The sequence below is a fragment of the Myripristis murdjan genome, chromosome 7, assembly GCF_902150065.1.
Source record: "Myripristis murdjan chromosome 7, fMyrMur1.1, whole genome shotgun sequence".
Classification (NCBI taxonomy): Eukaryota; Metazoa; Chordata; class Actinopteri; order Holocentriformes; family Holocentridae; genus Myripristis; species Myripristis murdjan.
In genome coordinates, this window is record NC_043986.1 from 30,721,803 (window position 1) to 30,736,702 (window position 14,900).

Sequence of the window (14,900 nt, forward strand, 5' to 3'; positions counted from 1 at the left end):
GGTGCTCACCGTCCAAGCTGCGGCACTGGCGCCCTCTACAGGCGACTGGCAACACAAGCGACCCCAGCGTTAGCTTAGCTACCACATGAGCTAACAACACACCAGCTAGCTTAGCAAATGTTATCCACACTCAGTTTGTACAGTCACACCAGCGTGTCAGTGAAGCAAGATTATTCATGATAATCTGAGACGGGGGTGAAATCGTTACAGCGCCGTGCTGTGAGTACCGCTCGTATCTTTTTACCACTTTGAGACGGTTGAGTAACGTTAGCCGGTGGAGCACCGGCATCCAGGCTAGCCAGGAAGAGCAGACAGACTGTAACAACAGCAGCATAAGGGGCTCAAAGTTAGCCGTGTGAAGTATCCCTCAGCCAAATGAACAGTAACATGATGGGGAAAACATCAGCCAGGTTCTATTAATAAAGCTGGCAATTAAAGGTGGTCTCGCTTATATGCAAATAACCCATGCACCATTCAGTATGATTCATGACAATTTTTGAAGTATCGGAGCCATTCTTCATTTCGGCATATTTATGAACCACCAAGCAGCATTCATATCAATACATGTTTACTTTGTATAATTGGTACCTTCTGTTGTGGTGTATTTTGAGGTAAAATTGTTTGAATAGCAGATAATAGTCCAAGTGTATAAGAATAATACTTGGTGTATTGCATATATGCCGATTGATAGAGCAGACAATTAAAAAAAAAAAACGTAGGAAAAGTTGCCAGTCTTGTGCATGATGTGTACTGTAATCAAAGCCAGGTCAATTAATCAGAGTTTTCAATGCAGTTTGGCATAACAGCTCATAGTAAGAGGACACCTGTGAATCAGCTGGCAGTGCCCTTGTCCTTCAGTTGTTTTAATTTGTAACAGTGTAAATATACTGCCTTGTATTTTGGGGTTCCAGGATCTTCATGTGGCCTCGTCCCGTCTGTCCTGACCCGTGCCAAGCAACATTATGGATGAAGAAACCCTTGAGGCAGCCATCGCCACCTATGGTGCCCAGCTGCAGCAGGTGGAGATGGCCCTGTCGGCGGGCCTGGACCCCTCTCAGCAGTCAGACCTGCTCAAGCTGCAGGAGGACCTTCGTCAGCTCATAGAGCTCACAGAGGCCAGCCTGGTGTCCGTCAGAAAGAGCCAGCTTTTAGCCAGCCTCGAGGAGAGCAACGGACATCAGGCAGACCCCTCGGAGGCAGCCACTGACTCAGGCACTGCAAACGGCAGATTGGACAGTGAATTCAGTGCCTTTTACAGCGAGCTGGCAGAGTGTTCAGGCAGTAGTACTGACACTAGAAAGAGGGGGAGGGAGAGGGAAACCAGGGTGGAGGATGATGATGATGACGATGATGGTGACGAGGAGGACGAAGAGGAACAAGAAGATGCGCTCAGTGGTACCAAAGTAAGAGCACCCTACAGGACGGCATGGGGGACACTGGAGTATCACAATGCCATGGTGGTGGGGGCAGAGCCGCCGGACGGAGAGGAGGCACAGGTGAGGGTGCTGTACGTCTACCCCACCCAGAAGTCGTTGAAGCCCTGTCCGTTCTATCTGGAGGACAAATGTCGCTTCCAGGACAGTTGCAGGTAGAGTATCTTAATCTCACCCAGTGTCTTTTTTTCTCTTCGCTATATATACATACAGGTTTTTTAATGTGATTGCACAGAGGCAAGCAGTTTAGTAATGTGCTTTTTAAATTCAGTAAAGGTGAAACACAGCTGGGACAATATGCTTATCTCCCGATTCAGTACTATCACGATACTAGGGTTCAGATTTGATATGGATTGCGATTCTTAAGTATCGGGATTCTACAAATTTTGCAATTCGATATTACAATTTAATGCGATTTTTGTTTTCTGTCGTTTGTTTTCTATTAAAATGATGATGGTGTGGATTTTTGTTGATGTCTTTACCAAACAAGAATACAATTTGTGCGCCAGGGCATCACTGAAGCACCACAATGAGTTTTTCACTCATTTTACTTTCATCAACAAATCCCAGTTCTTGCAGTTTGAACATTGCACCTAGTCATATTGTGATGTCAGTAATAGATTGATTAATTGTGCAGACCTAGTTTTCATGCCGTTTTTGGAAACAGTATTATGAATACTTATCTGTCAAAACCTGTTCATCAAGGTTCAACATGCTTCCCTCAATCTTGGACCTCGATCCGCTGTCTGTTTTTGTCAGGTTCTCCCACGGTCACGTGGTTTACGTGTCAGAGCTCAGAGAATTCCTGGAACCGGACCTCAGTAATCTCCAAGAGGGCTCGTCCTGCCTGGCCCGGCACGAGGACGGGATCTGGTACCCGGCCAAAATTACAGGTTCTTCTTCTAATATGTACTTCACCATGGTTTGTATTGTCACATGCCTTTGTTGTTAGAATATTCATTTCCTACTCTTTGGCCAGTGAACTATTTCTGAGGCCTGTTGCTGCTGAATATCATACTGTTGTTTCATATATAACAGGGTTTCCCCCAGAAAACTTGCTAAGCCTGGTGGTCGGGCCGCTATTGGGGGTGGGGGGTGGGTGGTGGGGGGGGTTGACTCCAATAATTTAACAACATGTTAAATTATTATTATTATTTTAAAAATGTAAATTACTTATCAAACACACCTGTGATAACATAGATTGAAAAATAAGCCAGAGTGATACCTCTTCTCTGAATAGACAAGCTAAGCCAGTGTGCTGCTGTTAGCCAGTGAAAATAGAGCAGAGTGGCGACTCTTCACTTTGTTACACAATCTATGTCAGTGCGCTGCAGTAGCTGGAAATCTTCTGTGCCTTTGCCAGACATACGTTCATATTCCACTCAAAAACGACATTTCATTCAACTTATGTAAAATCCTGCCATATTCCGCATAGTGGTGCAACTTGGTGGGCGTTATCCTGGTAATTTCTGCTCTGACGACATGCTAACATCTGTGCTAACTCGCACTGGCTCTGCCTCATCATCAAGTCGCGGCTCGGTCGGCTCGCCGGGGATGCACTCCCCTCGGCCTGGGGGTGAACGAGCGGGCTCATCGTCTCCTCCAGTGCTCCTCCGACTTCGGAAAAAGAAAGTGTTCACGTATCGACCATAAGATGTCGCCATTGCGCTTTCAACCGTATCACCAGATGCGGTTAAAAGCTCTATATACCGTCTTTGGTATCACTGTTTCTGGTGCATAGAAAAATTATTTAAAATAAATAAACAAGCGACGCTTAGCCTGGCGGGGGGGGGCAAGAAAAGCCTGGCGGCCCGCCAGGCCTATAAAGCACTGGGGGAAACCCTGTATAATCATATCACTCCACACCCACCAAGTCAAGTGTGTTTTGATGATTGCTCGTCAAATGAATGCACAATCCATTGTGGCAAGAAGACTTTACGCACTTGTTAATGCAGACAATCTTGCTCCACTGGGTTTTGACAGATGCTTGTAAGTTAGATTGTTATAAAATCATTTTAAATAGGTATAAGCTAGATAACGTACAGCGAACACAGTCATTATTTCATTTCATTATTATGCCCCAACTGGATGATTGATAACCTCAGGGTCAAGTACACTGGCATATGTTGCCCTTTACTTTAAAACCTGTATGTCACTTGAATATTTCTATACATTTTTCTTGGAGACACCCAATCTTTCTGGTCTTTGCCATATTACATTATCGCTTTTACCCTGTTTGGTTATTGTGTGTTTTGGTGACTTCAGTCCTTTCTGTCGTTGTAGAAATTGACAACGGTTTCTATACTGTGAAGTTTGACTCGCTGCTGCTGAAAGACGCCCTGGTAGAGGCCGATGGCGTCATCCCCCCGCTGAGAGAAGACGACGCGCTGTCCTCTGACTCTGATCAGGATGACGCACAAGACGGGGACACAGCTTATGCCAGAGGTAAGGGTCGGTCATTTTTTTTCCATCCAGTGTCAGACAGATTTTGGCTGAGGTGTTGAAATGTCTTAAATAAATACAAAGTTAATCAGATGCTTTGACATCAGAATAGCAGCAAGTAAATAGGCTTCCTGGATGTAGAAAGTTGGCATTAAAAAGGACAGCTGCTGAATAAATGGAATGAGCCTGAATTGATTAGTATCAGGAAGTCATTATTCTTTCTTGTCAGCTAATATCAGTCGTACTTTATTCTGTCTTGATGGCCAAAACAGAAGAAAAGAAAAGGATTTGATATTCTAACATACTGAAGTCCAAATAATGACAGTGGTTCCTTTAACACTGGAGCAACAGGAAATACAACATTTCATTACTTATTTGACAAACATGTTTCCATTGACATACATCATATATTATCTTTAATATCTTTTAAAACCTTCTCCACCTCAAGTGAGCCTGAATCCTTTTTTGCAGTATGGAGGGAATTTTAGCAACTTTCCATTTATGATTCCTTTTTTGACACATCATAGCTTACATAACATTATACGGGTGGAAAAACAGCAGTGGCCTGTCAGTCTTAATGACCTCAAAGTAAAGATAATATATTGTAATAATATAATATTTGATGTATTGAGCGCTGTTGTGTTGAATGATGAGTGCCCAGATGCCAAGTGATGGACATTCATATCTGTGAGATGATTTGTCTTTGTGAGAGATGTGAAGAACGCTCACTCTCTTGTCCTGATATCTGATTGATACCAGACGATGCAGTTGTCTCCAGACAGCGCTGACTTTTATTTTTCCCTTGTTACTCTGCAGTTTTTGACACGGCTGCTGCAGAATCCATGGCACAGACAAACACCTCTAATTTTGGCGGCTGGGAGGCACATACCAGAGGCATCGGCTCCAAACTTATGCTCAAAATGGGCTATGAATATGGGAAAGGTAAGCGCAAGAACACTCCAATCTCCTGAAGTACTCCAGTCATTTACACAAGGTCCCGCGCTCATGAAATGACTCATTTGTGGCACTTGCTGTATAATTTTCAGTCACGCTAACCACTGCAGACGCAATCTAAGTTCTTTACACCTCAGGGAAGAAGAGAACGTCAAATAGCCTGCATTAAATAAAAAGCAAAAACTAACAGTAAGCTGCTTCAGCACACACAGCTACAGGACAAATATTAACATATTGTGTGAAACGTGTTGCCCTCCATCCATACTACTTTTTGCACTATCCTGTTGCACTTGTATTCAAGGTCCTCTTATCCTTGTGTGTCACTTTGTGCTGTTAAACTATTAGCAAATATCAGCCTGTCTAGCCAGGGTTACTACACTGTCTGGAAAATCATGAAAAAGTATGAAATATGTTTTTGATTAATTCATTTCCAGTTTTTGGAGTATAAAAAAGGAGAAACACAAATATTTGTGTTTCCAGACTATGGCTTTTATTTACAGTTTTCTAAAAAAGTGTAATTTGAAAATTGCAATCATAAATGAATCATGTTTCGATGTTGCTGACATTTGGTGCAGACAGCTGAATATATTTTCTTTTAGGTGTTTGGGGTAGAGTGATTCAAACAGGAATGGCTTACCCAGTGGCTGGAGAAGCATCCTAAAACAGAGAATATAGCGCAGTGTAAACTGTGCATGAAATCATTCGACATCTCTAATATTAGCGAGGCAGCTGTCACTAGTCATATGGAGGGGAAAAAAATGTGGTGATCTTGTGAAAGCAGCGTCAGCAGCCGGTGTCTCTTCATGTTTTTGTTCAATCCACCAATGCCAGGCTGAGGGGTGTGGAAGCCTCCAGCACATGCACGGTTATAGCTGGAGTATTTACATGCATGATGATCAGCAGTCTAAGATACTAAACACAGTCTGACACAAAAAAAAAAAAAAAAATGAGATGTGTGGAAATGTTGGTCTGGAGAAGTTGTGAAATGGAAAATGTGTAGGAACCCTGTCTTTCCACTAATGTCACCAGGATAAACTCCTGTATGTCAGCTCCCTTTACACCTGAGAAAATATGCTGCTGAGTATTAACAGTAACACCAGTTAACCAAACTTGAAGGTGAGAATGGTGTCATTTAAACGAACCGCATCACAGTTAGGAGGAAGTGAGAATGTAATCTGAACCCCACAGAAACCCCAAAATGCACTGGTTAAGAGGATAAGATGGTGTAAGAAGATAAGTATTGTCATGTAATCGGCAGCAGGCTTAGAAGGGCTGGCAAAACCAAGTGAACCAGGGAGAGGGTGAAATACCACCTTACCTCAGAAAATATGGCAAAGAGCACATAAACGTCCATCATGTTACGTTAAAATTACACAGACTGGAATCACATTTGTTGGAATGTGGTTTGCTTGTAATTTGGCAATGTGAGCCAAAACGGCCCAAAAACGAAAAAGTTTTCGTTTTCACCACGGTTTAGACCAAAGAAAATGAACTTTTAAGTGTGATTGCACCCTTCCTTTGCTTTGTCGTGAGATTCTGATTTGATAAGGAATCTCATTTATATGCAAACGAGCCACCGAACATGATTGAGTGCATTTTAAGTCAAAGTGGATGTTTACTTTTCAGTTTACAGCGAAGTAAAACTGTGAGTCATGTACTTGGCTCTTGTCGTCTCATTCTGCCCCGCTTTGCTTTGCCAGGTTTGGGAAAGCTGCAGGAGGGCCGCGTGGAGCCCGTGATGGCAGTGATCCTACCCAAAGGTAAGTCTCTGGACCAGTGCGCCGAGTTCACTCAGAAACGGACCCAGAGCAAGGCCGCCAAGGACGGCACCCAGACAGGCCACAAAAAGAGGAGCAGAAAGCCTCGAGTCGGGCCCACCGGGGGGCGCCATAACGTCTTTGACTTTCTCAACCGAAAGCTGGGAGACAGCAGGACTGATCCTCTGGAGGGGGGTGCTGCCGTGCCTTCAGCAGCAGCCGGGGTGGACGCTTACAGGGGGGGCAAAAGCATCAAGAGGAGTTTGAACGTGAAGCTCTTCCAGGCTGCTGAACGGGTGGCTCAGACAGAGAGGGAGATCCAAAGACTGACTGAGTCACTGGCCAGACAAGGAGGCAGGTCAGTGCCACCAACTGTTTGTGTTTCTACAACAGAATTGTTATTCTATAAAGCCTGGTAATTAAATCTAAATAAATCTGTGCAGTCTCATGACATAATAATTAATGATCAGTGTATCTGAATGTGTATCATAGTTGTCTGGCTCACATGTTTATCAGTAGGTGACATATCTTGTAAAGAGAGCACAATACCACTGGAAAACACACATACATACAGTACATACTTTGATGCCCTGCTTATACAACATTGTGATTTATTATTCAAGAGTATGTGCACAATACTTGTCACAAAATAGGTTCTGCAGATAGAAGACATGCTTTTTGAAAAAAGATTTTGTAAACTCTGATGTACAATAGAGGAGCTGAAGTGTACCACTCCTGACTTTGCATCTTGAAAACCATGCCATTTCAGTGTTTCTGATTGACAGTACTGATAAGTGGTAAAAGTGGGTTTGAATTTCCTTGATTTCAAGACTTTGAGAGGGAGTTAACAGGAGCCTCCGGGCAGCTTATTCAAAAACATTTCGCTTAAGCGACTTTGCTCCATGTCTCTGTTCGGTCCCTAATCTGTCTGCACTGTGTGTGTCCGCAGGGATGCAGCCCTGGTGAAGCAGCTGGAAGAGAGGCTGTCAGCGGCCCGTAGGCTGCTGGCCCAGCAGAAAGCCCAGGAACTGTCCATCCAGAGAGAGCACAAGAAGGCTGACACACACAAGAAAATGACTGAGTTTTAACCTCAGCTCTCAAAGACTTCGGGGATTATGGAAAACACTGAAAAAGAACTCTTGTCCCTTGCCTATTGTTGGTCATTTGCTGCACCATTTTATTTTTTAAATATTTTTTTTATTATTAATCTTGACTGGCAACATCCATTTGTATTTTAGCATGTATGAGTTTCATCCAGTTTCACTGAAGCAGCCTTTAATATTATGGTTTCAAGTTCTAAGGTTCACACCAATGTAAACCTATTCTATAGTTTGAGTTTATTTTCAGGGTTTTCATGCTGTCATTGAAATTTTCCTTTGCAATTATACACCATGAACAATTAAAGTCCAGTGTGAAGTAATGTTTTACCACCTCCACTGAATTTCAGATTTCTTTTAGAGGCAGCTGTAATGCTTAGTAAACCCTGGCTTGGATTTCTGCCTGATTTGAAATTACATCCTCAAGAGTTAGGAGACCTTTACCGAGTTGTGAAGTCCATGTTTTCACCCACACCTCCTTCCAGCTTACACATAGTGTCTTTGAAGCTACAACCGTAGCCTCTCTATTAAATAATGAATTTGAAGAGTGACTTTTCTGTGCACAGATCGGACAGACACTGACCGTAGGCAGTGGGTGAGTAATGGATGAATCTACCCTGCCAGAACCATGCTTTAATCTTCTCTGGTGTAAAGGTTGAAGCTGGTAACGAAATATGTAGAGGAAAGATGTTTTCCTTCCTTGTATGAGCAACTCCTAATCTGAAAGTGACACAGTATAAAGAAGCTAATGAAATGGGTGGTGGGAGGGACTACAGTATAAGATGCAGTGGAGCCTATAATCCATGTATGCAGATACATGCAAAGACCGCTGATGCCTGCGCTCGTAGGTTCAGCTTTTCCAAGTGAATGCTTTGCAAAATGAATCAGGCCAACTGTGATATACTGCTGATCAATGGGAACCTGAGTTTATGAAATACCGCTGGAAAACTTGCGGAGGCCATCAGCAAGTAACAAGCAATTGTTATGTTTTGTCCCCGAGGGGATAGAGATACTGTTGTTGAGGCAGTAAGAGCTGCAGTCAGACTCACTGCGGTTTGTGAGGCGTCCATGAAGTCTCTGGATGGACTGTGACAGAGCAGAATTGGTGATCCTAAACTTGGTGCCCTGGGGGAATCCCTGTTCATGCTCTTCTGATCTGTAGAGTGGCAGCACTTTTAGATTGCTGGTGACTACGGATGGAGTGGCAGCACTTTTTATACGGAAGGATCACACCGAATTTGCTGATTGCTGGAGAAATGGCGGTACATAGCATGTGTTGATTTAATGGAATCCCTCAGGCGTTCACGCTTTACCCTATTTATGAGCCTTGGCACTCGTGGGATCTCATTGCCCCCCGGTCACAGCTAGCAGCAGAATGTCAGTGTGTGCGCGTGTTCAGGTCAAGATGTGCTGACTGCACTCAATCATGGGTATCTGTATGCACGACATACTCCTGTTGACGTTGTCCGTCTCATGTATAGAGTCTGACTGGTCTATTAGTAGAGTTTTCCCTGCTAATCGGCACCCATTACAGCCTGGATTATGTGATTAAGGAAATGTGATGGGAAAATTGATTGGGAGGCCGCCTTGACAGTTGTTTTACACAGGGATTCACAACAAGCCTTTCAATTCTGAGCTGCAAGGCTGCAGGCCACGAGGTTTAGGTTAGCCTTTATAGAATGATCACGTTTTCTAATATTATTCTACCTGGGGTCTTCTTTCACATCTTTGCTGTATTAGATATGTACAGATATGGTCATGACAGCTGCTAATTACGAGACCTGCCTTTTAGCCAAAATATTACTAAAGGAGAGGAGAATTCTAACCCATTTTTCCCATTTGCCACTGCTGTAAATCATGATTTTTACAACAGTCCTGACCAATTATACTGTAAGGACATTGTGATGATATTTCAATATAATCTTGGAGAGGTCCACCTTGTGCCAAGCATCTAATCAGTAGATTTAATAAAAAGGTATGAAACAAATTAAAACACTTTTCTCTCTCCATGTCCAAACTGATTATCAAAGGGCTGGCATATCCATCTGGGAAGAGAATCACCAAATTGAAATTAACACTGAAGGTCATTTTTTCCACAAAGAAAAATTTAATAACATGACATTTACTCGTAATGAATAACTTTGTCTATTTGTATGGCGTCTTGAATTGCTTTCTTGAGTCAACCAATACAGAGGACCTTGATGAGGCTGCACCACCTGACGTCTTTCGTAACTCGTCTCTGAACAGGTATTTATCGACATGAGATTATGCAAATCATGTTCTTACTGAAAGACTTGTCTTTCTTATCTTTTAATGGAAATTAATTCAAATTTCGTAGAGACGATCCTCATTTCATTTAGGACCCTGATTCATAATGTACCAGTGTATTGTGTTTCTAGAGAAAAACTGAAAGGACAAATGAAAATTAATATCTGTTCAGATATGAATAGTTACACATAAACAAAAGACTAACTTAACCTTGTCTTATTATAAGACAGTGTTTCCAAGTTATTTGGCACTGCTAGGAAATCCAAGTGCTACTTTGTATTTCATAGTATCAGGTTGCCTTTAGTTCACCTAGACTCAAGCCATTTAGATGCATTTTATGTGCTGAAATCAATGAATAAATACTGCAAGTAACTCACCTTTGTTAAAAGTGCAGTGTTTCCATATTGTGCTTAATTGCCTTTTTCTCCTGTCTCTGTTTTTTAGTATACTGATCAATGGTTGGTCTTTTGCTGAGCCAGAGGAAATACAATAGTTTGTTGACGGAGGTCAAGAATGAGGTCGTCTGGGCGTTCAGGTGTAACATTACATGCTCTTACTGACGTTGACCAGCAGGATGACGATGCACGGGAGCAAAATTACAGTGCTCAATTCATGAGTATTTATTAAGATACATTAATTTAATATTCTGCATTTTTCAAATGGCTGTAGGAGGACTCCTGAGGCATTTTGCAGAAACTTGGCAAATGAAAACTGTGTAGACTTGTGCTTACATTTCAAGTTTTGTTTTATTATTATTAATTTGTCAGTGGTTCTCATCAGATAATTTGTGCTGTTAACACTGTACAACATTGGTCTCCAACCATTTGCCATTGGAGGTTCAGGAGTACAGTATGCAGGTTTTCATTCCAATCAGACTCCACTAATTAAGTTTTGGTTATATCATGAGACATTACATTGTAGTCATGCTCCACTGTTTGTGCACACCTTGATTTTATTTTTGTAATGGGGTTTTAGCTCGTAGGATACACTGATTCTGAAAGCATGTGTTTGGATTGTGGGGGATTGAATTGGATTCCTGTTCCTGAGTTATCAAAAAAAAAAAAAAAAAATCTCTTTTCTGCTACTATATTCAAAGTTTCTCTTTTGTAATTTTAAATCAGTGGGAATACTGGACTGGTAAAACCATAAGTGTAACCACTGGAAATGTATTTGTGGTGATATGCATTTTTATAGAAATCTCAGGAACTGTATTCCAGTGCCATTTGTAAGTGAGCCATGCATCCCAAAGTAAGTTCATTTTCTAAATTAAAGTGTTACACAGTGTTCAGGTTTCACTGAGATGAATTGAATCAGCCTGATACCAGCTTTTTTCTAGTAACAAAATATATCAGATCATTTTATACCTGTTTAGGTTTAGCTTTAGTTTATTACATGTACAAATCACAAAAACTGAAAAAAGGAGAAAAGGAATACAACCTATGCAAATGAGACAAGAAATCAAGCAGTTTTTAAAAAGACATCACCCCAAAGGAAAAAAGAAAAAAAAAAAAGACACAGACATGGGGGACACAAAAAGCAAAGACATCAAAACTCAATACAGAGCAGAGTGGTATTAAACTACCCAGTATTTCACAACAACAAAATGTTCACACACTGAAATTCACTTTTATAGAGAAGCAGCGAGGTCCAAAAGTCTGAGTCCACTGCCAAGAACTTTTCTTCATGCAAGATATTTCTCAAACAAGCTTACATAATTATTCACTAATACCGGTCAAAATAAAGTTTGTAAGAATTCACTGAAATTTGAAATTTCCCTATAAGTGTTATATCCACTGTTCTCCTAACTGTGTGTTCAGACCAAACTAACAGTGTGTTCAGACCAAACTAACGGTGTGTTCAGACCAAACGTGCCAGGTGACGTGAATTACATGAATATACGCAAATATTTGCAACTTGAGTTGAAATTTTAAAACTCGAATTCATGTATTCAAGTCCTCAAGGTGAAAATTCACTTTGCTTTAAGTCTGAACATGTCATTAATCACAGCTTGCACTGATCTGTCTGGCATCAGCTCTTCAGGTTTTGGTGAATTTGACAATCCACATTATTCCAGCGCTCTTTTACAGCATCTCAGAAAAGTGTCTTGTGATGTTACAGAATGTTTCGCCTTTTCCTTTTTCAAATGCAAGTTTGATTGTGGAGGGGAAAAGCCATGCAAGTCGTCCCTCTTTGCTCTTCCTTGGCCTTAACTTGGCCTGGCTTAGCTTCGATGCATGTTCAGAGTCCCTGTCCTGTTGGAAAGTGAATCCTCATCCACAAAACTTCCACAGAAGTGATGGCTGCCTTTACAGAGTAGCATGGTGCTTCTCTGTGGTCAGTGTGAAGGGGTTCCTGTGCAGATCATCAACTCCAGACAAGACAAAAGCTCAGCACACCTGAGTGATTCCAATGCTGAGTCTGAATGTTGTGTTTAGCCTCTCATGCCACCATGTCCTGACAAAAGCTCTCTGATTACATCTGTAAAGTTCAAACTATGATTTGTCTGAAAACAAAGTTTCTTCCGGTCTTCAACAGTGAAATTTTGGTATCGTTGGGCCAGTGCATAACGTGCATAAGTTGTGTACAATTAGTTCCACTGGAATTTGCAGATTGTACTTTTGCTAACTGGAGTAGGGTGTTCTTTGTTCACTTGACTCTGTATCTTGAATGCAGATGTTGTTTGTGTTAAGCCTGATATGTTGGTCTTGAGATGGTGTTGTTGTTTCAGGTCTGTCTTGCCTTGCTTTAGGTGAAAATGACTTGTTTGTGAAAATCTCTCCAGCCATGCATTGTGCAGTCCACCTACAGACATTCAGGTTACTTGCAGTGTAGAACTAGTTTTTCAGTGCTCAGGTGCACAATTTATCTGTGTGACATTGTTACAAACAGAATATATTATAGAATATATTACAACGGAAGTGTTTTTTGAAAGTTAAATGACTAGCATTACCAAGAAAAATCATCAAGATCATATTACTTTAATCAGGATCTGGAATTAGATGATCATAAGTAAAACAGTTCCACTGTGTACAGGGCATACATATATTAATTTATGAGCAAAATGTGTGGTGTAACAAATGGTGTGCAAACAAGATATTCAAATATATTTTTCATTTTCATATGAGCATATCTAAAAAAAAATATGTATCAAGGTATCAGTTCTAAATAATGTATTCTTGAATAAGTAGTATCAACTGAGTTAAAAAAAAAAAAAAAAAAAAAAAAAAGTTTTTTTTTATTATTGATGATGAAAACAAACAGTTGGCAGTGAACTCTGAGTTTTGGACCCCATTGAGCTTTCTATACATCTCAGCCAAAATAACACACTTTTGTAACATTTTGCAGCCCAGCAAAATGTGCAAATAGTCAAGGGGTGCACTTGCAAGCATGGCTGCAAGTGGATTATAAATAAATTATGGGAGCATTATAACACACTGATGCGGTTCATAAAACTCAGTGTACACTGACTATTATTGGAGTTTGAAGAACAAATCAGTCACTTGTAGAGTATTAAGTGCCTTGACTGTCTGCACACTTTGTTCCATGACAAAATAATTTTTGGTTAATAACTAAGTACTCCATATTGCATGGGATAAAAATATTTTAGACACAGCCCAGTTTTGTGGCTGTATCAAATCTGGGTTTAATAGGTATAACAACAGTTTAACCCAATTGTAACCTTGGTAAATTATCTTTTTTGGTTTATGTTAAAAGCTCATGTTTAATGTAGCTGCTGCACCGGTCCTTTGTACAATAAAAACATCACCTTTACAGAAAAAATGTAATTTAAAAAATGACACCTGTTACCTGATGATAAATGCTACACTAAAGTGTCCCTCGGACCAAAATCGGATTCCTGTTTAATATGTTCCTCAGGCGTCTTTTGGCTTTCATGAGGAACCTATTTAAACATTAAAAATCTTTCAGCAGAAACTGAGATTTCACGGGAATACAGTGAAACAATCAATTTCACATGCCACTTTCCCCCTTTGACCTCTATAGTAGAATCAGAATGATGAAACCCAGATGCCAGTAGTAAATTTAAAGGGTGCCACAACCTCATTATTAATCTAATGACTTCTGGTCAGATACAATTGTATTGATTCCATAATGTGCTTACAAATTGCTTTTGTGGCCTTATGATGCCATATGAGCAGTGATTTAAATGTTACTCAATTTCATGATGGAAATTCAAATGAGTGCCTTATGTCAATTGGTAGACCACTGTTGAGAAAAAAACTGATCCCTGTTGTATTACACCTACCACATAGTACCTAATATATCCAACCCATCATCCTCTACCAAGTTATTTTAATGTCATACAGTGTTATTAACCTTTGCTGAACAGTTTTAGCAATCTTGTAAAGATGTAAGTGGTCGAATCAGTAATGGTTCTAGATTAATTTTCGCATTTGTGTTAGTTGTTTTAAGCAAGCCACAACGGGTCAGTATCAAAGTTAATAGAATGTCACATTATCAACAATGTTGGAGACTAATTCGGTTATAAAGTCATTATAATTTTAGCTTCAAAAAGGTGCTGGTGCTGTGATCACAGAGAACATAGCTGGATGTGACCGTTGAAGGGGTGCTCAGTCCTTTCGAATAACCGTAACTGTGAAAGAAGGAAGAAAAAAAAATTCAGGATGAAAATTTAATCCTGTCAGTAAACCTTATTGTGTCAACACATTTTGTACCTCCTTCCTCAAGGTACATTCTCTGAAAAAAATGCACAGTGAAGTTTATTGAAGGGATTCAGTTGTTGTCCTGAACTTTTTTCTTCCATTTCAGGTTTGTAAAAAAGTAATTTGGATAGTGTTAATAATACTTTTCTCTGAATAGTTGCTTCTCAAGAGGCGCTACATGTAGTATTTTTAAACATCGGATCATTATCATCACAGAAGTGCTACCTTTGTATAATTACCATAAAGAAATTAGACTATGGGGGAGAT

General features: G+C 40.6%; 1 protein-coding gene across 2 annotated transcripts; it reads left to right on the forward strand.

Annotated features, from left to right (window-relative positions):
• The first annotated feature begins 65 nt into the window (after positions 1 to 65).
• zgpat (zinc finger, CCCH-type with G patch domain) lies at positions 66 to 8,079 on the forward strand. Of its 2 annotated transcripts, XM_030055236.1 has the most exons (7): positions 66 to 219; positions 912 to 1,588; positions 2,193 to 2,326; positions 3,717 to 3,878; positions 4,692 to 4,817; positions 6,530 to 6,944; positions 7,536 to 7,674. In XM_030055236.1, the coding sequence occupies exons 2-7, from the start codon at positions 963 to 965 to the stop codon at positions 7,672 to 7,674; spliced, it is 1,602 nt and encodes a 533-aa protein (XP_029911096.1). In that variant the 5' UTR covers positions 66 to 219; positions 912 to 962. The 2 variants fall into 2 exon arrangements, with proteins under 2 accessions (XP_029911096.1, XP_029911097.1); XM_030055237.1 differs by lacking the exon at positions 66 to 219 and having other exon boundaries at positions 963 to 1,588; positions 7,536 to 8,079.
• The last annotated feature ends 6,821 nt before the right edge of the window (positions 8,080 to 14,900 follow it).